This window comes from Phaenicophaeus curvirostris, chromosome 10 (genome assembly GCF_032191515.1).
Source record: "Phaenicophaeus curvirostris isolate KB17595 chromosome 10, BPBGC_Pcur_1.0, whole genome shotgun sequence".
Classification (NCBI taxonomy): Eukaryota; Metazoa; Chordata; class Aves; order Cuculiformes; family Cuculidae; genus Phaenicophaeus; species Phaenicophaeus curvirostris.
The window spans coordinates 6,663,270-6,680,387 of NC_091401.1; the positions used below are offsets into that span (position 1 = coordinate 6,663,270).

The following is a 17,118-nucleotide window of genomic DNA, read 5'->3' on the forward strand; positions in this document are numbered from 1 at the left end:
AGATGGCCATTTCTAGTGGCAATCACAGTAATTGCACACACAAATTAGGCAAACAATCATGAATGCATTTTTCAAAATCAAGCCCCATTTGTGTTATTCTCACAAGAGTTTCCAATCAACAGTTTTCAATTACAAATATAGAACAGTTTAGTCATCAGAAATCAAAAGGATGAAGAATATATTGAACATGAAAGGAAAATACTCTTTTCCCTATCTTTCTCATGCTCCTGTAACCAATTCCTTCTAAACATCTAAAAGGACATTTTCTATTGACATTAGCCATAAAAAGACTTCAGTTTAATGATCTCCTCTCATTTTGAAAATACAGAAATAAAAATGTAAATGCACAACAGCATTTCAAGTAACTTTGAAAGGGCTGTAATGGAAGTATAAACATGACTGACGACCATCTGACATCCTGACTGCTACTAACATTCCTTATGGAAACTTAAATAATTGTTTCAAAGCATAATTTACCCTTTCATCATTAAAATTACTTACATGTTATAATTCTCCTGGCTTGAGCAATGAGAATATAGTCTGCTTTCCTTTTCTAAATAAGCACAGTTTTAGCAAATCACTTAAGCATGGGCTTAAAATTAACTAGCTGATTAAGGTCACAGCCCATTTTGCCTGTAGGTTAGCATGCTGCTGCAGGTGATGCAGAGAGGATAAGCAAACCCCAAACAACTGCAAAAACCCTGTTTTCTCTGACATCTACCTCCTCAGACATCTCCATTAACATTTTAGTGTGCAGAAGCCATAACTCTGAGCACTTAAAATCAGTGCTGTTGCTGATTCAGTGATATTATAGAAACCTTCACTAAGCAAGGCTCTGGAGGGATGGAAAGACAAGGTATTTGTTATCCACATGTCCATCACTCCTTTATCCCAGCTCCTGGATGGCCATTTGATAACCCTGCAGGCCTTGGCTTAGAGGTTGCACTCAACCCTTAGGAAAGCAATTGCCTCCACTAGTTTTTCTTAACAAGCAGCCAACATATTATCCCTAGCAAGCTGTACTCCTATTGAAGCACAAACACTTTTATGTTAGAGAAATTTATAATGCATGGGCTTTTACTAGGAGTTTACTGAATGGCTGAGAGTCTCAAATGCCTCTTAAAGCACAAACGAGGAATCTCAATTGTATTATAAAATTCTCACAGCGCACCTTCTGTTAAATACCTAAAATCCTAACCCATTCCCCACGTTCCAGTATCCAGAGTAATAGTAAACTACTTTGAAACTTACAGTCCTGGGTATGGGTCCTGGGTCCAGCTACCTTGTGAAGAAGGTGGTATTGTCTCCATTCTACAGGTGGGGCAACAAGGCAGAAGGTGTGGAGGTGGAGTTATGTACAGACACCCACAGCCTAAATGTCAGACCGAGCAACTCTCCCTGGCTTCCCCTGCACTCAGTGGAGTTCTTGTCAATACAACCAATGGGGTGTAAGCTGCAGCTCATCTCACCATGCAGGATATGTGTATTACAAAGAAGCTCAGTTGTACCCCAGATATTCTGGTTCTTTTCCTCTGGCTGTGGGGTAAACCCAGGCCAGCTGCAGAGATCTGCACAAGACGGGCAGCATCTCACCCCTCACCTCACCATCTTGCATCAGCAGGAAAACAGCTCACCTGCCCTTGCTCTGGTCTCTGGGCAGCCAAATGCCACAACAGCTCATCGGGCAGAATGGAGCTCAAAGCACCCAAAAGATGAAACCGTGTCTCCAGGTGATCCCTCACGCTTCACCTCACACACAGCTTCCAGCATGGTCATCCTCATCTCCTGATGTGGCTAAACAGCTGACTGAGGCTGTGTCCATACATAGCTTGAAATAGCAGTTTTATCACCAGCTTGTAGGGAGCGACACATAAAGAAATTCATTGTTTGGCCATAACAGCCTATTTACCATCCTGCTCTCCTTTCTGCACACCACAAGACAACTATCACCTCTCCAGCTGAACTGTCCTTACTGTTTGTGAGGCCCTGTAGAGTGGAGTAGGGTCCCATCTGGTCCACCATGAACAAAAGAAAAGCAAATAGATGTCCTGTCTTGTTTTTCTTGGTGCTTGAGGTAATTAAAAGAACGAAGGAGTGAGATGCCTGCCTATGGCCACAGGAAATGAATGTGAGAGCTGCTTTTGTCAGCAGGCACTGCTAGGTGAGGATGGAAAGAGCCATTGCACAAGGCATTCTAGCTCAGGCCCTCCTGCTCTTCAAAAAGGGACTTCTTGTTCTGGAGGATATACCGAACCTACATAATTGTGGGGACTTGGGTTTATCTAGAATTCATTTCTCCTCCATGGTGAACTGTTCCATTTGAGATATCTACTTCAGCTTTTTGATGAAAGTGTAATGCAGAGATGGGCTGTTTTACAGTGCAACCCCTTTCCCCTTCAGCTCCAGTTCAGTCTCTGTTGGAGAGCTGGGCATGCAGCTGACAGCCACAGAGGGTAGAGAAATCACAGAGAAGAACATGAACAGCAGACCTCAGCAACCAGTAAACCCAGGAGCATTTCCCTTCCATGCACAAGAATGAGAAAATAATTTAAGGGCAAAAAAAAATTAGAAAGAAGAAAAAGAGGCAGTTTAAGTTAATTTTTCCCATTTAGCTCTCCAAGCTATAGTTTGTGTGTGGTGTTGCGCTCCTCTCATTGCAACAAGAACTTACTAGAAGTGGGAATTGTTTAGAAAAAGGCAACAAGGAAGATCAAAAACTCTTCAGACTGTGCAAGAGAGAGATCTTAGGAGGGGTATGCTTGAGGTTCACAAAGAAAAGTGGCAGGAAAGGAAGATAGGAATAGCTCTTTACCATCTCATTCCTTACTAAGTATCAGGAAAGTTACCAACCCAAATTAGAAGGAAAGAAGTTCAAACCAAAGGAAAACAGGGGCTTCTTCATGAAACAGGTCTGGGGAAATCCTTTCCACAGGACACTATGGTGCTAAAAATGTATGTGAACTCAAGGGGAGTCTGGTCAACTGCACGGAAGAGAAATCCACTGAGAACATTGAACCATGTCTGACTCAGAATATTTCCTAAGCTGAAAATAGTTGCAGCTGGGCATTTGAGGGACACATCCTATTGTTGTTTTCTTACTTTTTTCTATGTGTTTAATGTGGGTGGACAAAGAACATTGGGATAGATGGCCACTATATTCTGACTTTAATTGCTCTCGTATTTTTTCTTTTAATTGATCCTCCTTCCATATCTCTTTTTTTGTGACTTTTTTTCAGAACGGCTTCATTTTTTTGCCAAATAATGCTTTCCAGTATATATTAAAACCAGCAAAGATCTAACTCTGTAACACAACAGTGCTGTGGAAAAAGAAAGGCTGAAACAGGGAGTGAGACACGCTGGCTCTTTGTCTCAAGGTTTGAAGAGAAATTATAAAAGTGCTGTAACAGAAGACTGTCCCCTGGCAGTTAGTGGGGCAACATGTGCTCACAGCAGTGTTTTACCAGCCAAATGAACATTCCCATAAATAATATAGACACAATGTTTTTCTCTCCTCCCCAGCACCCCTCCGCTTCTGCTGCCTGGGAGCAACAAAGCAGTAGGAAAACCTTGGTGGGATTGAGACTTCCACAGAGTTTCGAGCTCACCCCAGTGAGCAGGGAAACAAGTAAGAAACAAGTGACACCTCCAGAATGAGCAAGAAGAATGCACCCAGCCCTTCCTCCCTGCTCTGGCTGGGAGTCAGGCCCACAGCTGCCTTTCTAGCACACTTCACGGCTCTGCATTTCTCTCTCTGCACCGTTCCAGGCCTAGTGTCTGATTCAGGCCTTATCCAAGCAGGATTTTCTTATTAAAACTTCTCCTCAGTGAATATTGGGTAGACGATGAGCTCTCCCAACAGTGCAGGGGCCACCTTGTGCCTGTATAACCCCTAGCACAGTCCCCAGGAGGCACCCTTGGCTACTTTGCAAAGCATTGTGCTTGTCTCGATCTTTCTTCCAGTTGTTGGAGGGGTTTTTTTCACCCACCAGTAACAAAGAAAGGGCTCCTTTTTTTGAGTATTTACATATTTAGCAGAGTATCATATACAAACTCTGTTTCCTGACCTTCTTTGGAAGGGTTGAGGATTCCTTAATAAGGGGAGAGCTTGCCTTGTCAGTTAGTGTTAGACAGAGAAGTACCAACCCAAAGAGTACAGGCTGTGGATGAGCCAGGGGGAGGCTCTCAGGGGAGCGCTCTAGGCAAGACCCACCACTTGCCAGGAACGCCAAGTGTGAAATTCATTCACATGTAAGTTTTCTCAGAAAAGGAGGTGCTCCTACTTCAGTGTGTTCCTTATTCATGCTTCACATACCCCCTAAAGAAATTTGATTGTTCTAATTCACCTTTTCTAAGCTCAAAAATAAAATCGCGAACAAAACCTAGAAAACAAAGTCACATCATCTTCATGGCTGAGGTGCTATGAATGAGTTGCAGGGCAGTAACAGATATCCAGCAGGATATTGCAGGATGTGTGTTAGCCATTTACCAGGTGAGGTGAAAGCAGGGAAGGAACATTTCACTTACCGAAGAGCTTACAAGCAGCTGTGAGATGTGAATTATTTTCCCTGAAGTGCCTCTTTGGGATAAGGGTGAGAACAGTAAAGGATTCATCACAGAAACTCCAGCAAATGCAGAAACAGAGAGAAAAAACAGAGTTTCCTTATCTATTCCATAAAACATAAATCCCAGTTACCGGAGAGGAACTCACCAGCACAGTTGCAGGATGTTGAGCCACACGTGAATATTTATATACATATTTGTCTGAGCAACTGAGCAAATATTTACAAAGATTATAGCTGCTTACAGAGAACATAAATACCTGGGGAAATCAGCCTTTCAAAAGCAACACCTCAGAGTCCCTCTAGCTTCACCAATACACCACATGGAATATCTCTAAGCTGTTTCTAAACTTAAGGAAGAAGTAAGTCAAAGGGCCTTGGCACACAGAGGTGGGAGCAAGGGGAGCACTATGCACCGAGACAGAGGAAGGTGTCTCCAGACTGTCAGGATCTGCATTCAGATTTCACTACTGTAATTCCACATAGGGTTAGATGCACTTAAACATGCTGTGACTGATGCTGATTTTGTTTTTAAGTATCCATGGTCTGCATGCTCCTGTGAGATACCAGAGACTGTTGTGTTAGGGGTATTCACATGTAAAAGGAAAAGCTCCCTCCACCTGCTAAAAACACCACAGAAGAGAATAAGCAATGGCAACACTAAGTCACAAAAATTCAGAAAAACAGTGGCAGCACACTGGCTGCTCAGTCCCACCAGCAGCATAATAATTCCTCAGTGCTCTTGGGTCATTATTCCACTCCCATGCTCAAGTAACTCTCCCACACTGTCCATGTCTCCTACACCCACTATTTGTCCAAGATTTTGCACTTAAATCACTTCTCCACAACTCTGTGTGCCTACACAGACACACACACACATGTTCCTGCTCCTGGCCCTTTCCAGTGAAAGACCAAGCATTTCCTCTGTATCCTGCCTGTGCTCCCTGCAGGTACCCCTGCGTGGTCAGTGTCACACCAAAGAAGTCTGAGATGGCACCCTGGAAGAAGGGCAAAAAACTGGCATCAAATAGACAACATTTGTCAATCTCAGCACAGGGCAGGGGATTTCCTTGTTCTTGCAACCCCTTTTCCTATCTCCAGGAGTATCAGCAACTGGGTATCAGGCCTACAACCTTGAAGATAAGGCTGGTGTGTTTCTCAGATAAAAGATGCCTGACCTACAGCAAATAGATGCCCCAGTTGGTCCCATGGACAACTGCGACTTTATAAAAAGACTTACTGAGAAACTAGCAGAACATGTAGAAGAACAGAAATGCATCATATCAGCTCTGTCAGGGCCAAGCACCAACTTCAGTCAAGACGCTTCATCGTGCTGTACTTCTATTGCCCACCCATCCCCTCAGTGGCACAAAGCAAGCTGATTAGAACCAAGCTGATTAGAACCAAGCGGCATGATTGCCAAGCTACATGCAAGTGAGTTTTCAAGTCAACAAATGACGCTGAATGCACATTAAAGCAGGAAGAGGGCATTAATAAGGAAACAATTAAATATTTCATATTTTTTAGAACCGATTTTTTCCTATTCTTTCCTCCTATCTGAAACAAAGCTATGAGGAAATAAATACAATTCCAGAGATAACCCACACTATAGATCCTGGAAGCATTTGGTGCCGAATTCTGGAAAACAAAACAATGATAAATGACTCACGCTGAGCCTGTGGGTGGCTCATCACAAAATTAGCAGCAGCTTCCATGCTCCCAGCTGAGATCGTCTTTGCTGGGTTGTTTTCACAGATCTCCAGGACTGCAATTTAGCACATGCAAATAGGCCCAGCAGCCAATCGCAGCCACAATACTAGAAAAGCATAAACATGCCATTTAGAAAAATGCTTTGCCATACAAAACATGATTACCTCCTTCCATGCCATTTCAGGCTATAGGAAGAAATGCTATTTTTATTATTAAATGTTACACATCTCTTTTCCTCTAAGGAAAAGAATCTGTTTAAAGGCCTTTTAAGCAAACACCTAGTCGTGCAAAGCTTTATGTACTACCATCGCATAAGCAATCTCATCTAGCTTTCAGAGCCTGCTGAACTTTTGGTGATCTCACCACCTGGCTTAAAAGATTTACAATTAGCATCAGTTTGGTAAAAAAAGAATAGGTTGGCTACTTCTGTGAAAGCGGCAGAAACAGCTGTGGGAACAGAAGTGGACTGGTTCAAAGACAAAGTTCAGTAATCTAGAAGTACATAATTCTCACAAACAAAGCAGTAGGATCAGACTTGCTTTAACAAATAGGGCTTTTCAGCTGGGAACTGATGGCTGTGAATATCTCCAGAGAGGTCTGCTGAAAGAAGAAAAACGACAATCCTACTCTCAATGATCCAAAGGACAGAGAAAACAGGAAGAATTTTAGGGATGATACATGTTAAAAAAGGTTGAAAGGCACTCATCTAAAACAATGAGTATTTGAGCACATGATCATCTCAAAAAGGGGACTAAGTGCACACATAGTTAAGTGTGTTCTTAGATGGTTCACTGAACTGCAACCTACCTGCGGAAATACTCCTTGGTCTCTGAGTAGACATGATCCACCTAATGGTCTTTACACAGCTCTTAAGCTGAAAGTGTTTGCTCTGGATGTCATCATCTTTAAAAATCTGCTTATGAACCTGGATTCTTTATGACTTTTCAATTGCAAAAAACAAGAACACAGAAGACAGTATACACAAAAAAGTATGCAGTTATTCAGGAAAAATTATGGAAAACCCGTTCATTAAGTTCTTGGTTAACATTTCCCACTCAGACTTACAGTTTATAATGCATCACAATTGCACATGGTGTTTAAATTGAGACAAACTCTTTCCTTGGTTCAGCTTGGGAAGTGAAGGAAGTTAAGCTTTATTCCTTTGCAAAACCATGTAAGGCTCCAGGTGAGAACTGCCATAAACCAGTCAACCTCTGCTTCACAGAACTGTTCATCGTCCTGATTACAGTTACTTAAGAAAATTCAGATGAAACATTTTATGAAATTTTTTTTTGCAAAGTAAACAATAAAATCCTGTACAATATCAAAGACTTTCCTTCACCTTCCTACACAGAACTGTCTGTGAGCACTTAAAAAAAAGCTATATGCATATAAATCTAAGTTCATTATAATCTATATCTCTGAATTTCTGTATGATAGAAAACAAGAAAATTCACCAAATAAAAGCTCTATCAAATCCATTATTTCTAGCTCAGACAGACAGACTTCTTACAAAGATGCAAAAGTATTATGTGCTTCGAGGAGAGATTCTTAGCATATGTCTACATGAGAGGGTTATTTCAGAATAAAGGAAACTGTGGATTTAAAATGCTACAGCTATTCTTGAATAATACCCTAGAGGAGTGCTCCTATTACAAAATAAAAAAAATAATTCAGAGTTTCATTTCCCGTGTGAATTAAACTAAATCAGACAAAGGTATTCTTTCCAGTAGCATATGAGCATCAACAATAGGAATTACCCTGCAACAGCACAGGTACTTAATTTCCACTGGTCAGCAAGCGTTACTTTTCCAAAGACACACAACAGGAAGACTGAGCTTGAGCAAAGTGTACGCAGGAACACAGTCACACTCTGAACACTGGGAGAAAACAGCAGGCAAGGAACTTGGTGCAGGAAGAAAAAGTGATGATAACCCACTGTGCAACACCACTGCTTCTCAGCCATGTGACTAACTCCCATCTCAAGTTCAACAGCATTAAGCTACTCTTCCCATCTCCCACCAGCAACGCGCATACCATACTCTGAACTGCAATGGATCAGAAGGGCTTTCAGTTCTCCCTAAACTCTTGAAAGGAATTGCAGGTGTTACCACCTGTCACTTAGTACACAGATATACCTTCCATTAATTTGAAACTGACTGTACAGTATTTGCTATACACTCAGACCCCCTGTCTACTTCAATAAACAGCAGTAGGAAAATTTTCTAGAACTAGCATACATAAGTAAAGTGCACATGAAGGCATAGATCACTGCACAAGCAAAACACAGAATGCCTGTTCTGCTCATAAGCCAAACGTTAAACTTGAATATGCAATTGTACCTCTTATGAGCATGATTCCACTTGCATCTGCAGATGAGATGTCTTGCATATGCAGACACATCATGACAACGTCCCAGATAGTCTCAGGACAAATGTAACGATGTGTATTGACAATAGCAGACAGGCTAATAGCAAAGCCACAATCTGACCCTGCCTACCCAGGCAGAATGCTCATTTCTATTGCCACAAATATCAAACTTACTGTTGTAAAGCTCAGAGAAATATAAAGACCTACTGTGCCAAACACTGTTTTGATTTACCATAAAGCCAGGACACTTCCAGGAGAATATCCACATTTTGCCAGTGTGAGGGTCCCAGGGAAGCTGAGTTCAGAGTTTAATTTCAATATGAATTAAATTTCTGTGGAAGGCATCAGTTTGCAGAACAGAAATTTAAACAGAGAAACACTCTTAACTGAATGTTTTGCAATAGATCTGTCTTTCGATACAACCAGGCCTCTACTACTGGAAAAAAAAAACCAACAAACCACTGAAAATGCATCACTACTGAATGTTGTTGCTAGCTGATGTTACGATGTGAGAAATATCTGTGGTTTTAGCAATGACACATTCCACAGGAGAGTCTGTACAGGAACCAAGGGCAGAAGAGCCATAAGACAGAACCACTTGTACAGCCAAATAGGAAGTCTTTAGGGATGAGGCGTGAAACACTCACTTGCAGAAATCTCCATGTTGCTGTTAATGTAGTCTATGGGTATATGGCCTTTTACATCAAAGTGAATGCAATCTAGGTACAGGTATTTAAAACGCTTTTTTCACAACTCCATTCACAGTTACATCAACATTGTGGTCGTTATCTCATGTTGAACTTAACAGCATAGTAGCTACTTTTGTCATAATGTTGACTAGGAAGTCAAAAGCAACAAATATTCTGGACTGGCAAACTACACCTACTAAAGAAATGGGGAAAAGGTGTTATCAGAGGAAAAAAAATAACTAAAAAATGCTAAATAAAATTCATTATGACTGCACCATCCAGAAAGGAAATATTTCAGCACATATAATACAAGCAGTTAGCTTACAAATTCTGAAACTAAGGTAACAAGTGAAGTACTTGGAATATGATACAGGACACTGCTGTGCTAAAATACTTGCAAAGAAATACACAGAGGACTAGGAATAAATCTCTTATTCTGTACTGTTATAAATTACTTGCACTTTTGTGGTGCCTTGGAGACCCATTAAACCCTATTTCACAATGTGAGGCTCAAGCAGCCAAAGAAGCCTGCCCCTGCACAGACTAAGACAAGTGTCAGCAGACCTCCAAAGTGGAGCATAAGAAAACCACAGGCTAGAGATAGCTAAGAGTAAAGATGGGAGTCCTTAGCACAACAATAATAAAAATCTCACTAATATTTTTGCTAGCATCACAGCAGAGCTGCACAGTACCCTACAACTATCCACAATGTTTCAATCTTTTTCTTTGAAGTATCATGCATTGGTTTATGTCAGATTCAGGAGTGGTCTAATGTTCTGAGTCAGCACAACATGCAAGTATAAATCTGACTTTAAACATGTGTCTACATCCTTATGATTTGTTTGTATTGATGAAAACATAGATAGAAGGAGGGAAAAGGGCTTGGCCAATCTTCCGTTAACTTAAGAGCGTAAAGTGCCGAACAGTTTGGCGTAAAACACCTGCTATTTAGATAACTCTACAGATCTACATTTAAGTGGCTAACAGTGCTCTAAGCCCCTGCTGTTGTAGTCCATGTTTCCATGGTCCTTTCTCTCCTATAATTTATAGTCTTTTTGTTGGTTTACATCTCTGACTAGCATAGCCCCCACAGTGCCATGCTGTGCACAGGCACTACATCTATCTCCTAAGGCATGCTTAACTTTTAAAGAAGCAGCAGGGAGGTCTCACCTCCAGCAGGCTTGGCCCACAGTGTCCCCTTTACAGGTGGAAGCTTTTGGGTTTTGTTGCTTTTGTTTTTTTTTTTTTTGCACATTTTTCAAGAACATAAAGCCCAACCTTACTGGAAAATGAACAAATGCAATCAAGAAGAAGGAATGTTTTTTAGCAGCATAAAGCAAAAGACAACATCTGGACTGTTCAGGCTCATGGTAGCACAAGGCTAGTACCTGGAGAATTTGGTCAGTTAGAGATAACAGTAGGAGATCATTTCCATGAATTGCCTTCTTACAGCACAACATCATGAAATACAAAAACTACACAATGTCCAGTATCGCTCTGTCAGAGCAGGAAAGATAAGGAAAGAGTAAGTCACCATACGTCAAGCATGCAGGATCTGCCAGTAAAGTCAAACCAGGTCAGCAGGGCAACTATTAGGACACTATCATCAGCTTCTGGTTCACTGAAGTTACAGTCTAGCAGGCCCTATGGCCTAAGCACCACCCTGTTTTCACTAGTAGGTTACTGTACCCTTTACTGCCCCAGGTTTCTAAAGACACAAAACAAATATTCTCACATTCCCCTATGAAGAAAACTCCGGTATAGTTTTTCATTGAAAAATGAAAAAAGACAACAGTATACAATGCTTCCAAATGCATTCTATTTAGCTTGATTATATCTTTCCCCAAAACACGGCATAAAGTTCTTTCAGGGGTCTACTCTTTCAAAGATTTTCAGCACATTTTTTATTGCCATGAGCCAGTCATAGACAACAACTTGCACACCCAAGTCTCATGGAAGGGAAGAGGACACTGAGGCATAAACAGGTGGCTAAAACCATTAACAAATTCTTCTTAGCAGGGCCAAAAAGGAATGAATCCAGGCTACCTCAGCCTTTCTCTTCAATAGACAATACCAGGAGATATGGAAAATTTTCTCCTCTAGAACCAAGATCTCCCATATGGAAAATACACAAACGTTAAACAAGCAATACCATAAAAAACATCTTTGTAAGCACCTGATACCTAAAGATTACAATGGTCAAGGCTGAATAAGCAGATCCAGTCAAAGTCACACAAGAACTAAAATGCAACCAAGCTCAAAGCAGTAGAGTTAGTGCCGTAACTTCTGCAGATCTTAATAACAACAACATAATGTTTCTTTCCATAGACTTCTACCTGACATTGTAGAAAAGGAAAGTCAAACTCATGAAACACATGTGGCACAAAAGAAATTGCAGAGACACCATGTAAAAAGCTTCAACAAGATCACCCTAAACCTCAGGGGTAGTGCCATGCCAAACCAAGGCATTCATGCACTTATTTCCCCCTTCAAAAGTGCCTGGATACACATCAATATCAAGTACATCCTTCAGCCCTTCACCCCACTGCACTCCTCATCCTGGTGCAGTTTCCAGCAAGGTTTGTGCCCTAAAAGGATGGGAGCAGAGAGAGAGGTTCTGGGAGTCTCCTAGCCCCCCACCGGGAACAGCTAGTGATTTCCCTTTGCTTCTACAGGCATCTCCACTCAAAAATGCATTTAACACCTTCTACCACAAAAGCATTACAACATTGCTACTACAAACATAGGGTACAGGGAGCTCTTACAGTGCATTCAACTCCAACCCTAGAGTCATGCAAAGCCATAGGAATTCTGTGGAAGATCATCCTTACCCTGACGAGGTGTTAATAGAGTCCACAGTTAGGGATCTCAGGTGGAATTGGAGATACAGGGGTCCTGTGAGAAGAAGAGGGATGGGGCAGGGCCTTGGGTGGTGTCCATGTGGGTGTGGGCTGCAGGTACGATACGGGACACTAGTGAGAGCCACGTGGGAGAGAGGGAGACTCCATTCCAGCGAGGGCTGGAACTGGGGTGTGGGAACCTGGGTAGGGGCAGTGGGGTGCAGACGTCAGGTGGATGGGGGTCCGGGCTGGGGACAGCGCCACGAGCGGGGGACCCGGAGGCGGAAGGCGCCCGGGTCGGGAGGATCTGGGATTGCTGAGGACCCGCAATAGGGGGGGGCCGTGTGGGGTCAGCACCGCGGACAGCGCCGGGTCAGCACCGCGGACAGCGCCGGGTCAGCACCGCGGACAGCGCCGGCCACCTGTGAGCGGCGCCGGCGAGCGGGGGCGGGAATCGGGGCAGCCCGGGCCGGGCGGGCAAGGACGCGCGCTCCCCACCTGGGCTGTGGCTGGATCTCAGGCGCCTTCCACAAAGACACTGCAGCATATGCGAGCCTTTCTCCAGGAGAAGCCCGAGAATCCTCATGGATTTCACTTTGTGGCGCCCTCCCGCTCTTCGGAAAAGGGACCGGCCCCGGAGCGGCCGGCTCTCAGCGGCGGGGCTCCTGCCCGTCTCGCCGCCAAACTTCCCTGCCCATCGCTGCGCCCGCGGGAGGCCGGGGGGCCCCGCCGCCACTTCCCGGGACTTCTCCGCCGGGGGACGGCAGGCTTTGCCGGGAAGGGGGTCGGGCTAGCTGGAAGGACGTCAAGCCCTAGAAACCGGAGCGGCTGGCTGCCAGCCCTGCCCCCTGCCGGCACGGCGCCCGCCGGGACCCCCCGTCCCCGCCGGTGGAAGCTTTCGCCGCTCCCCCTGCAGCTCCCGCCGCGCTGAAGTTGGCCGCGTCCCGGCGGAGAGGGAGGACGGATGGAGGGGGGAGGGATGGAGGGAGGCGGCCCCGCCGGGGATGCTCTGCGGGGCGAGGCAGGCTCGGGGCGGCGCGGATGCTCCCAGGCACCGCACCACGTGCAGGGGGCACGGAACGCGGCCGCTCCGGGGCTCCCTGACACCACGGGACTTGCAACGTGGCCGGGAAGAAGACACACCTCTTCGTCTTAAATTACTAGCAGAAGCCTGTGCCTAGCAGCAGAGGTGTTCCTATTAGCACGCGCTTTAAACGAGCAAAGCTCCTTATTTACGCTTACAGACCCCAAGGCAACAGCTTCTTGCAAAGGCCTCTCTACCGAGACTGATGGTTATTTCTTTTTTACCTATTTTTAAACTATCGCGGTTACAGCATTGCAGACTTAAACCTAGGCTCAGGTTTTGCGCTGCACAGAGAAAGGTAGGGCCCATTTTCTATTATACAAAGAAGGCTGAGAGAAGATGATCGCCTTTGAGCTGTCTTCATTTAATGAAATCACCCAGTGCAAAACCCACCACACACGGCTGGAAAGCACAGGATCATAGAAAGCTCCTCAGAGGAAATAGTATCAGCACATTCAAAAACTTTTCAAACAAACTGAGTAGACTCCACTACTCCACTGAAAAGCAGCTGCCTCTGGAACAAATCTGAACCTTGCACCAGGGTGAATTTCTGCCTGGATTTTACCTTGTGCTCAAGCAAGCTTAACTATTCATTTATCACCTTCCAAAGCCACCTCCGCTTCTGTTTCTCCTGCCACCTGGTAGAAATGGCCAGGCCTCTCTGACTTGCACATAAGACGGAAGTTTTACTAGAGTGCACTCTAAGATGTACCAGCTTTTGCCCAACAGTTCACATGGATGTGAGAGTGAGGATACAGACCTTGTTGTTAGCACTTGCTAGGATGTCTCTCAAGTCAAGTCAAACATAAGGAATTAGGCACAGTCAGCATTAGTAACTAATTCCTGGGGTCCATGCTAAACTCAGGGGTTTGTTGTCTGCGGCAACTTGTGCTAAAAATCATCAATCTTTATGTCTTAATTCATAAGCTGTTTTACATAGGACCTTGCACATGCTTTAAGTCACAGCAAACCGCTAAATGAAACTACCTTTCTCCTTCCTTTCTACGTGACCCCACTTACCCAGGATCATTGTTCCAGCTACACTCCTTAGCAATACCCACTCCACAGCAATCACAGAAGATTACCATGCTCTGTCAGGGCAGATACCAAATGGAGACTGCAACTGTTACCTCTCCCCTTTATCCATGGCTGTCCTTCAGGTCTCCAGTACAGCAGACTAGTGAGCAAGCCTGTAGCCCCTCTGAAACAAGACCAGAAGCAGTTTGCATAATGAAGCCCTAAAACACAACTGGTGGCTCTTGAGTACTTCTGTAATAGCACAAAAAAAAAATAATAGTCTTCTTTCAGTAAATGCATCAGCAGCATGTTTGAGATTAGAACAATTCTGAATCTGGCAGATCAAGGACAGTACAGTGAGATCTGAAGTCAAGGTGCCCTCCTTGCTTAGCAGCCAATGTGGAGCTTTAAATGAGGGGGCTCTGATTTAGAGATGCCGACACTCAAGTGCAGCACCAGGTACCAGGAGAGAGGAGCACTTAGATTTTATACATATTAAGCTAGCATGGGAACAGACAGGCAGTATCACTTGGACATGCACGGACAAGTGACAGGGACATGATACAGATGTTTGTAAGAAGAAAAACAATGAGAATGCAACAGGTACCTGAATTTCAAGACCTCTGTTCATTAAACTAATGCAGTTGTTCTTGGAAAGTCTACTCAAAATAACCCAGAAAAACACTAATAAAATAATCTCCATTTCTTGGGGTGGGGTGTAGTCCATCACATTCTAGCAACGCTGATGATCATGCTTAACTGACTTGCCAGGACCTTCTGCCTTTGTGGGGCAGGCTCCAAGGGGTCTGTTCCTGCTTCACATCACAGTAAAGGAGAGCAGAATCAAACCAGTGAAAAACTGAATGAGCATTACCTGATGTTTCCAAAGAAGAGCCATGAGGACTACAATAAGCACACGCTCTTCTTTCAAACTGAGCAAGTTTAAGTAAGTTTAAACAGCAAAATGGAAGCATAAAAATGGCAAAGGATGATTCTTTAGGAACCATGAGGCATATGACTCAAGTGTTTATGTGCCACAAAACACTCAGTAATATCATGTACACAAGTAGGTAAATCTCAACCCAGTAAACAAAGCTTATGGAACTTGGAAAAATAAATAGAGTTGACATAAATCGAGATACTGCTAGATGAGGTAACTCATTTTAATCCAAAAACAGGGTAAGCCAAAATAAAATTTATTTCTCTGAAAAAGGACAGCATATACCTAAACAATGTTTCAATGGGTCATAAGCAGTGCATAAATTCTACTATGGCTCCATTGGTGGGCTTGCAAAGCCCTTCTAATGCAAATAATATCTCAAAAGTTACAATGAAAATGCTACAGATATTTAAATTTTGCCCGCCAGTAGAGCATTGGTATTAGAAATCATAACGTTCCTGAATAAAAGCAAAGATTTCATTTGCTGGAACACAAAGAAAGCTGTGAAAGAATCATTGAGGTCAGAAGACAGTTACAGGGAACACAGTGTCATGTGTGTTTCTCTCTTATTAAATTAAAATACCATTGGCCTTCTGAAGCATGGAACAGAAACGAGAATATGTTTAGGATTATGGAATTTAAATTAATACCTTCTACTAAAAAGAGGAATGCACTGTGCTCTGATCAGAGAAAAATAAGGTGATTTAGCAGACAAGGCTCTTTGCTAGGTATTAAAATAGCACGATGTGCATGAGTTCATCAGTTACAAAAGCCAAAAAAGAAAGAAAATCCACAAAAGCTCGAAGAAGAGACTAGTCAGGAAAGATAATTCCCCTGTGTTCATACAAAAGCAGGTAATAATCTTTCTAGGTGCTGGGACCATTCTGTTTCTGTTTTCACCCATGCTGACTACTTGTAGTTCTTTAAACATTGTGGCTGGTACATAAATAAACAGTGTGTGCAGGTGATTTGGTTTGGAATTTTTTTTGCCCTTGTACTAATATTTTCTGGCCAACAGCAGGCGGATATGGTGAGAAGTGGCCCATTAACCTCAGCAGCTTCGTCAAAGCCGGTGCTGATGCAGATCTCGGACATTGTCCCTCTCTGTAAATTCTCAGAACTCCTAGGTGAGCACTTAGTGCTCATTTCTTGACACTCTCTCCATGGAGCCCTTTGTGATCCGTGGTGGTATGTTCTTCAGTGATGGCAGAGAACCACTTCTCAGCACCTTTCTTTGCAGGAGCCATTTGAGCAAAATCTACCCTGGAACGGGCCAAAAAACCACATCCCTTTCCGTGCAAACAAGTACTTCTCCACTGTCATCACTGTGCTCTCTGAGTATTTCTGCCTCCCCTTCGCCCCTCCTTTATGAAGCAGAGCACTGCCGACAAGGAGGGATGGCAGAGTTTGCTTGAGGGACATAGTAGTAATCAAGTATAGTTACTAGTGCATCCAGCTTCATCAAAGCACAGAGCATTCACACCACAGCCCGTGGGAGCTGCAGCACAAAGTTCAGGGGTTTGCTGAAGGTCACACAATAAAGTCCAAGTAGGGAATCATCTGTCAGTCCTCGTTCTGGTGATTTAATGAGAGGATTACCCTCTTACTGATCAGTATAAAACTGCACTCATCATAAGGCAAAGATTCAGCCGGAAACTCTACCAGGGAAAAAGTATACCACACACACAAAGAGAAGATGAGACAGAAAAAAAAATGCTTAGTTTGATTTAGTACGTCAGACGAGAAAGACCAATTTCTTCATTGCTTTCCTGTGGTCAAAATAGCATTAGCATATGAACCGAAACCACTTACTCTCACTTCTGGTGGAGCAACTGACTCGGTAAAATCTCTGCCTTCTCCTCTCAGCTCACCAAAACAGATTCAGGAGAAAAAGAAAAAAATGCCCCAT

At 43.5% G+C, this 17,118-nt stretch overlaps 1 protein-coding gene across 2 annotated transcripts in view; it reads right to left on the reverse strand.

The window, feature by feature from the left end:
* The window catches only part of FGF12 (fibroblast growth factor 12), a 220,888-nt gene that overhangs the window by 127,424 nt on the left and 76,346 nt on the right, over positions 1–17,118 (reverse strand). The window contains exon 1 of one of the 2 annotated variants that reach the window (XM_069864858.1): positions 12,667–12,811. The exons of the other annotated variant lie outside the window; for it this stretch is intronic. Within the exon in view, the coding sequence (XP_069720959.1) occupies positions 12,667–12,754 (88 nt within the window). The 5' untranslated portion in view covers positions 12,755–12,811. Of the gene's footprint in view, positions 1–12,666; positions 12,812–17,118 lie in introns of those variants that run through there. 2 annotated transcript variants of the gene reach the window in all.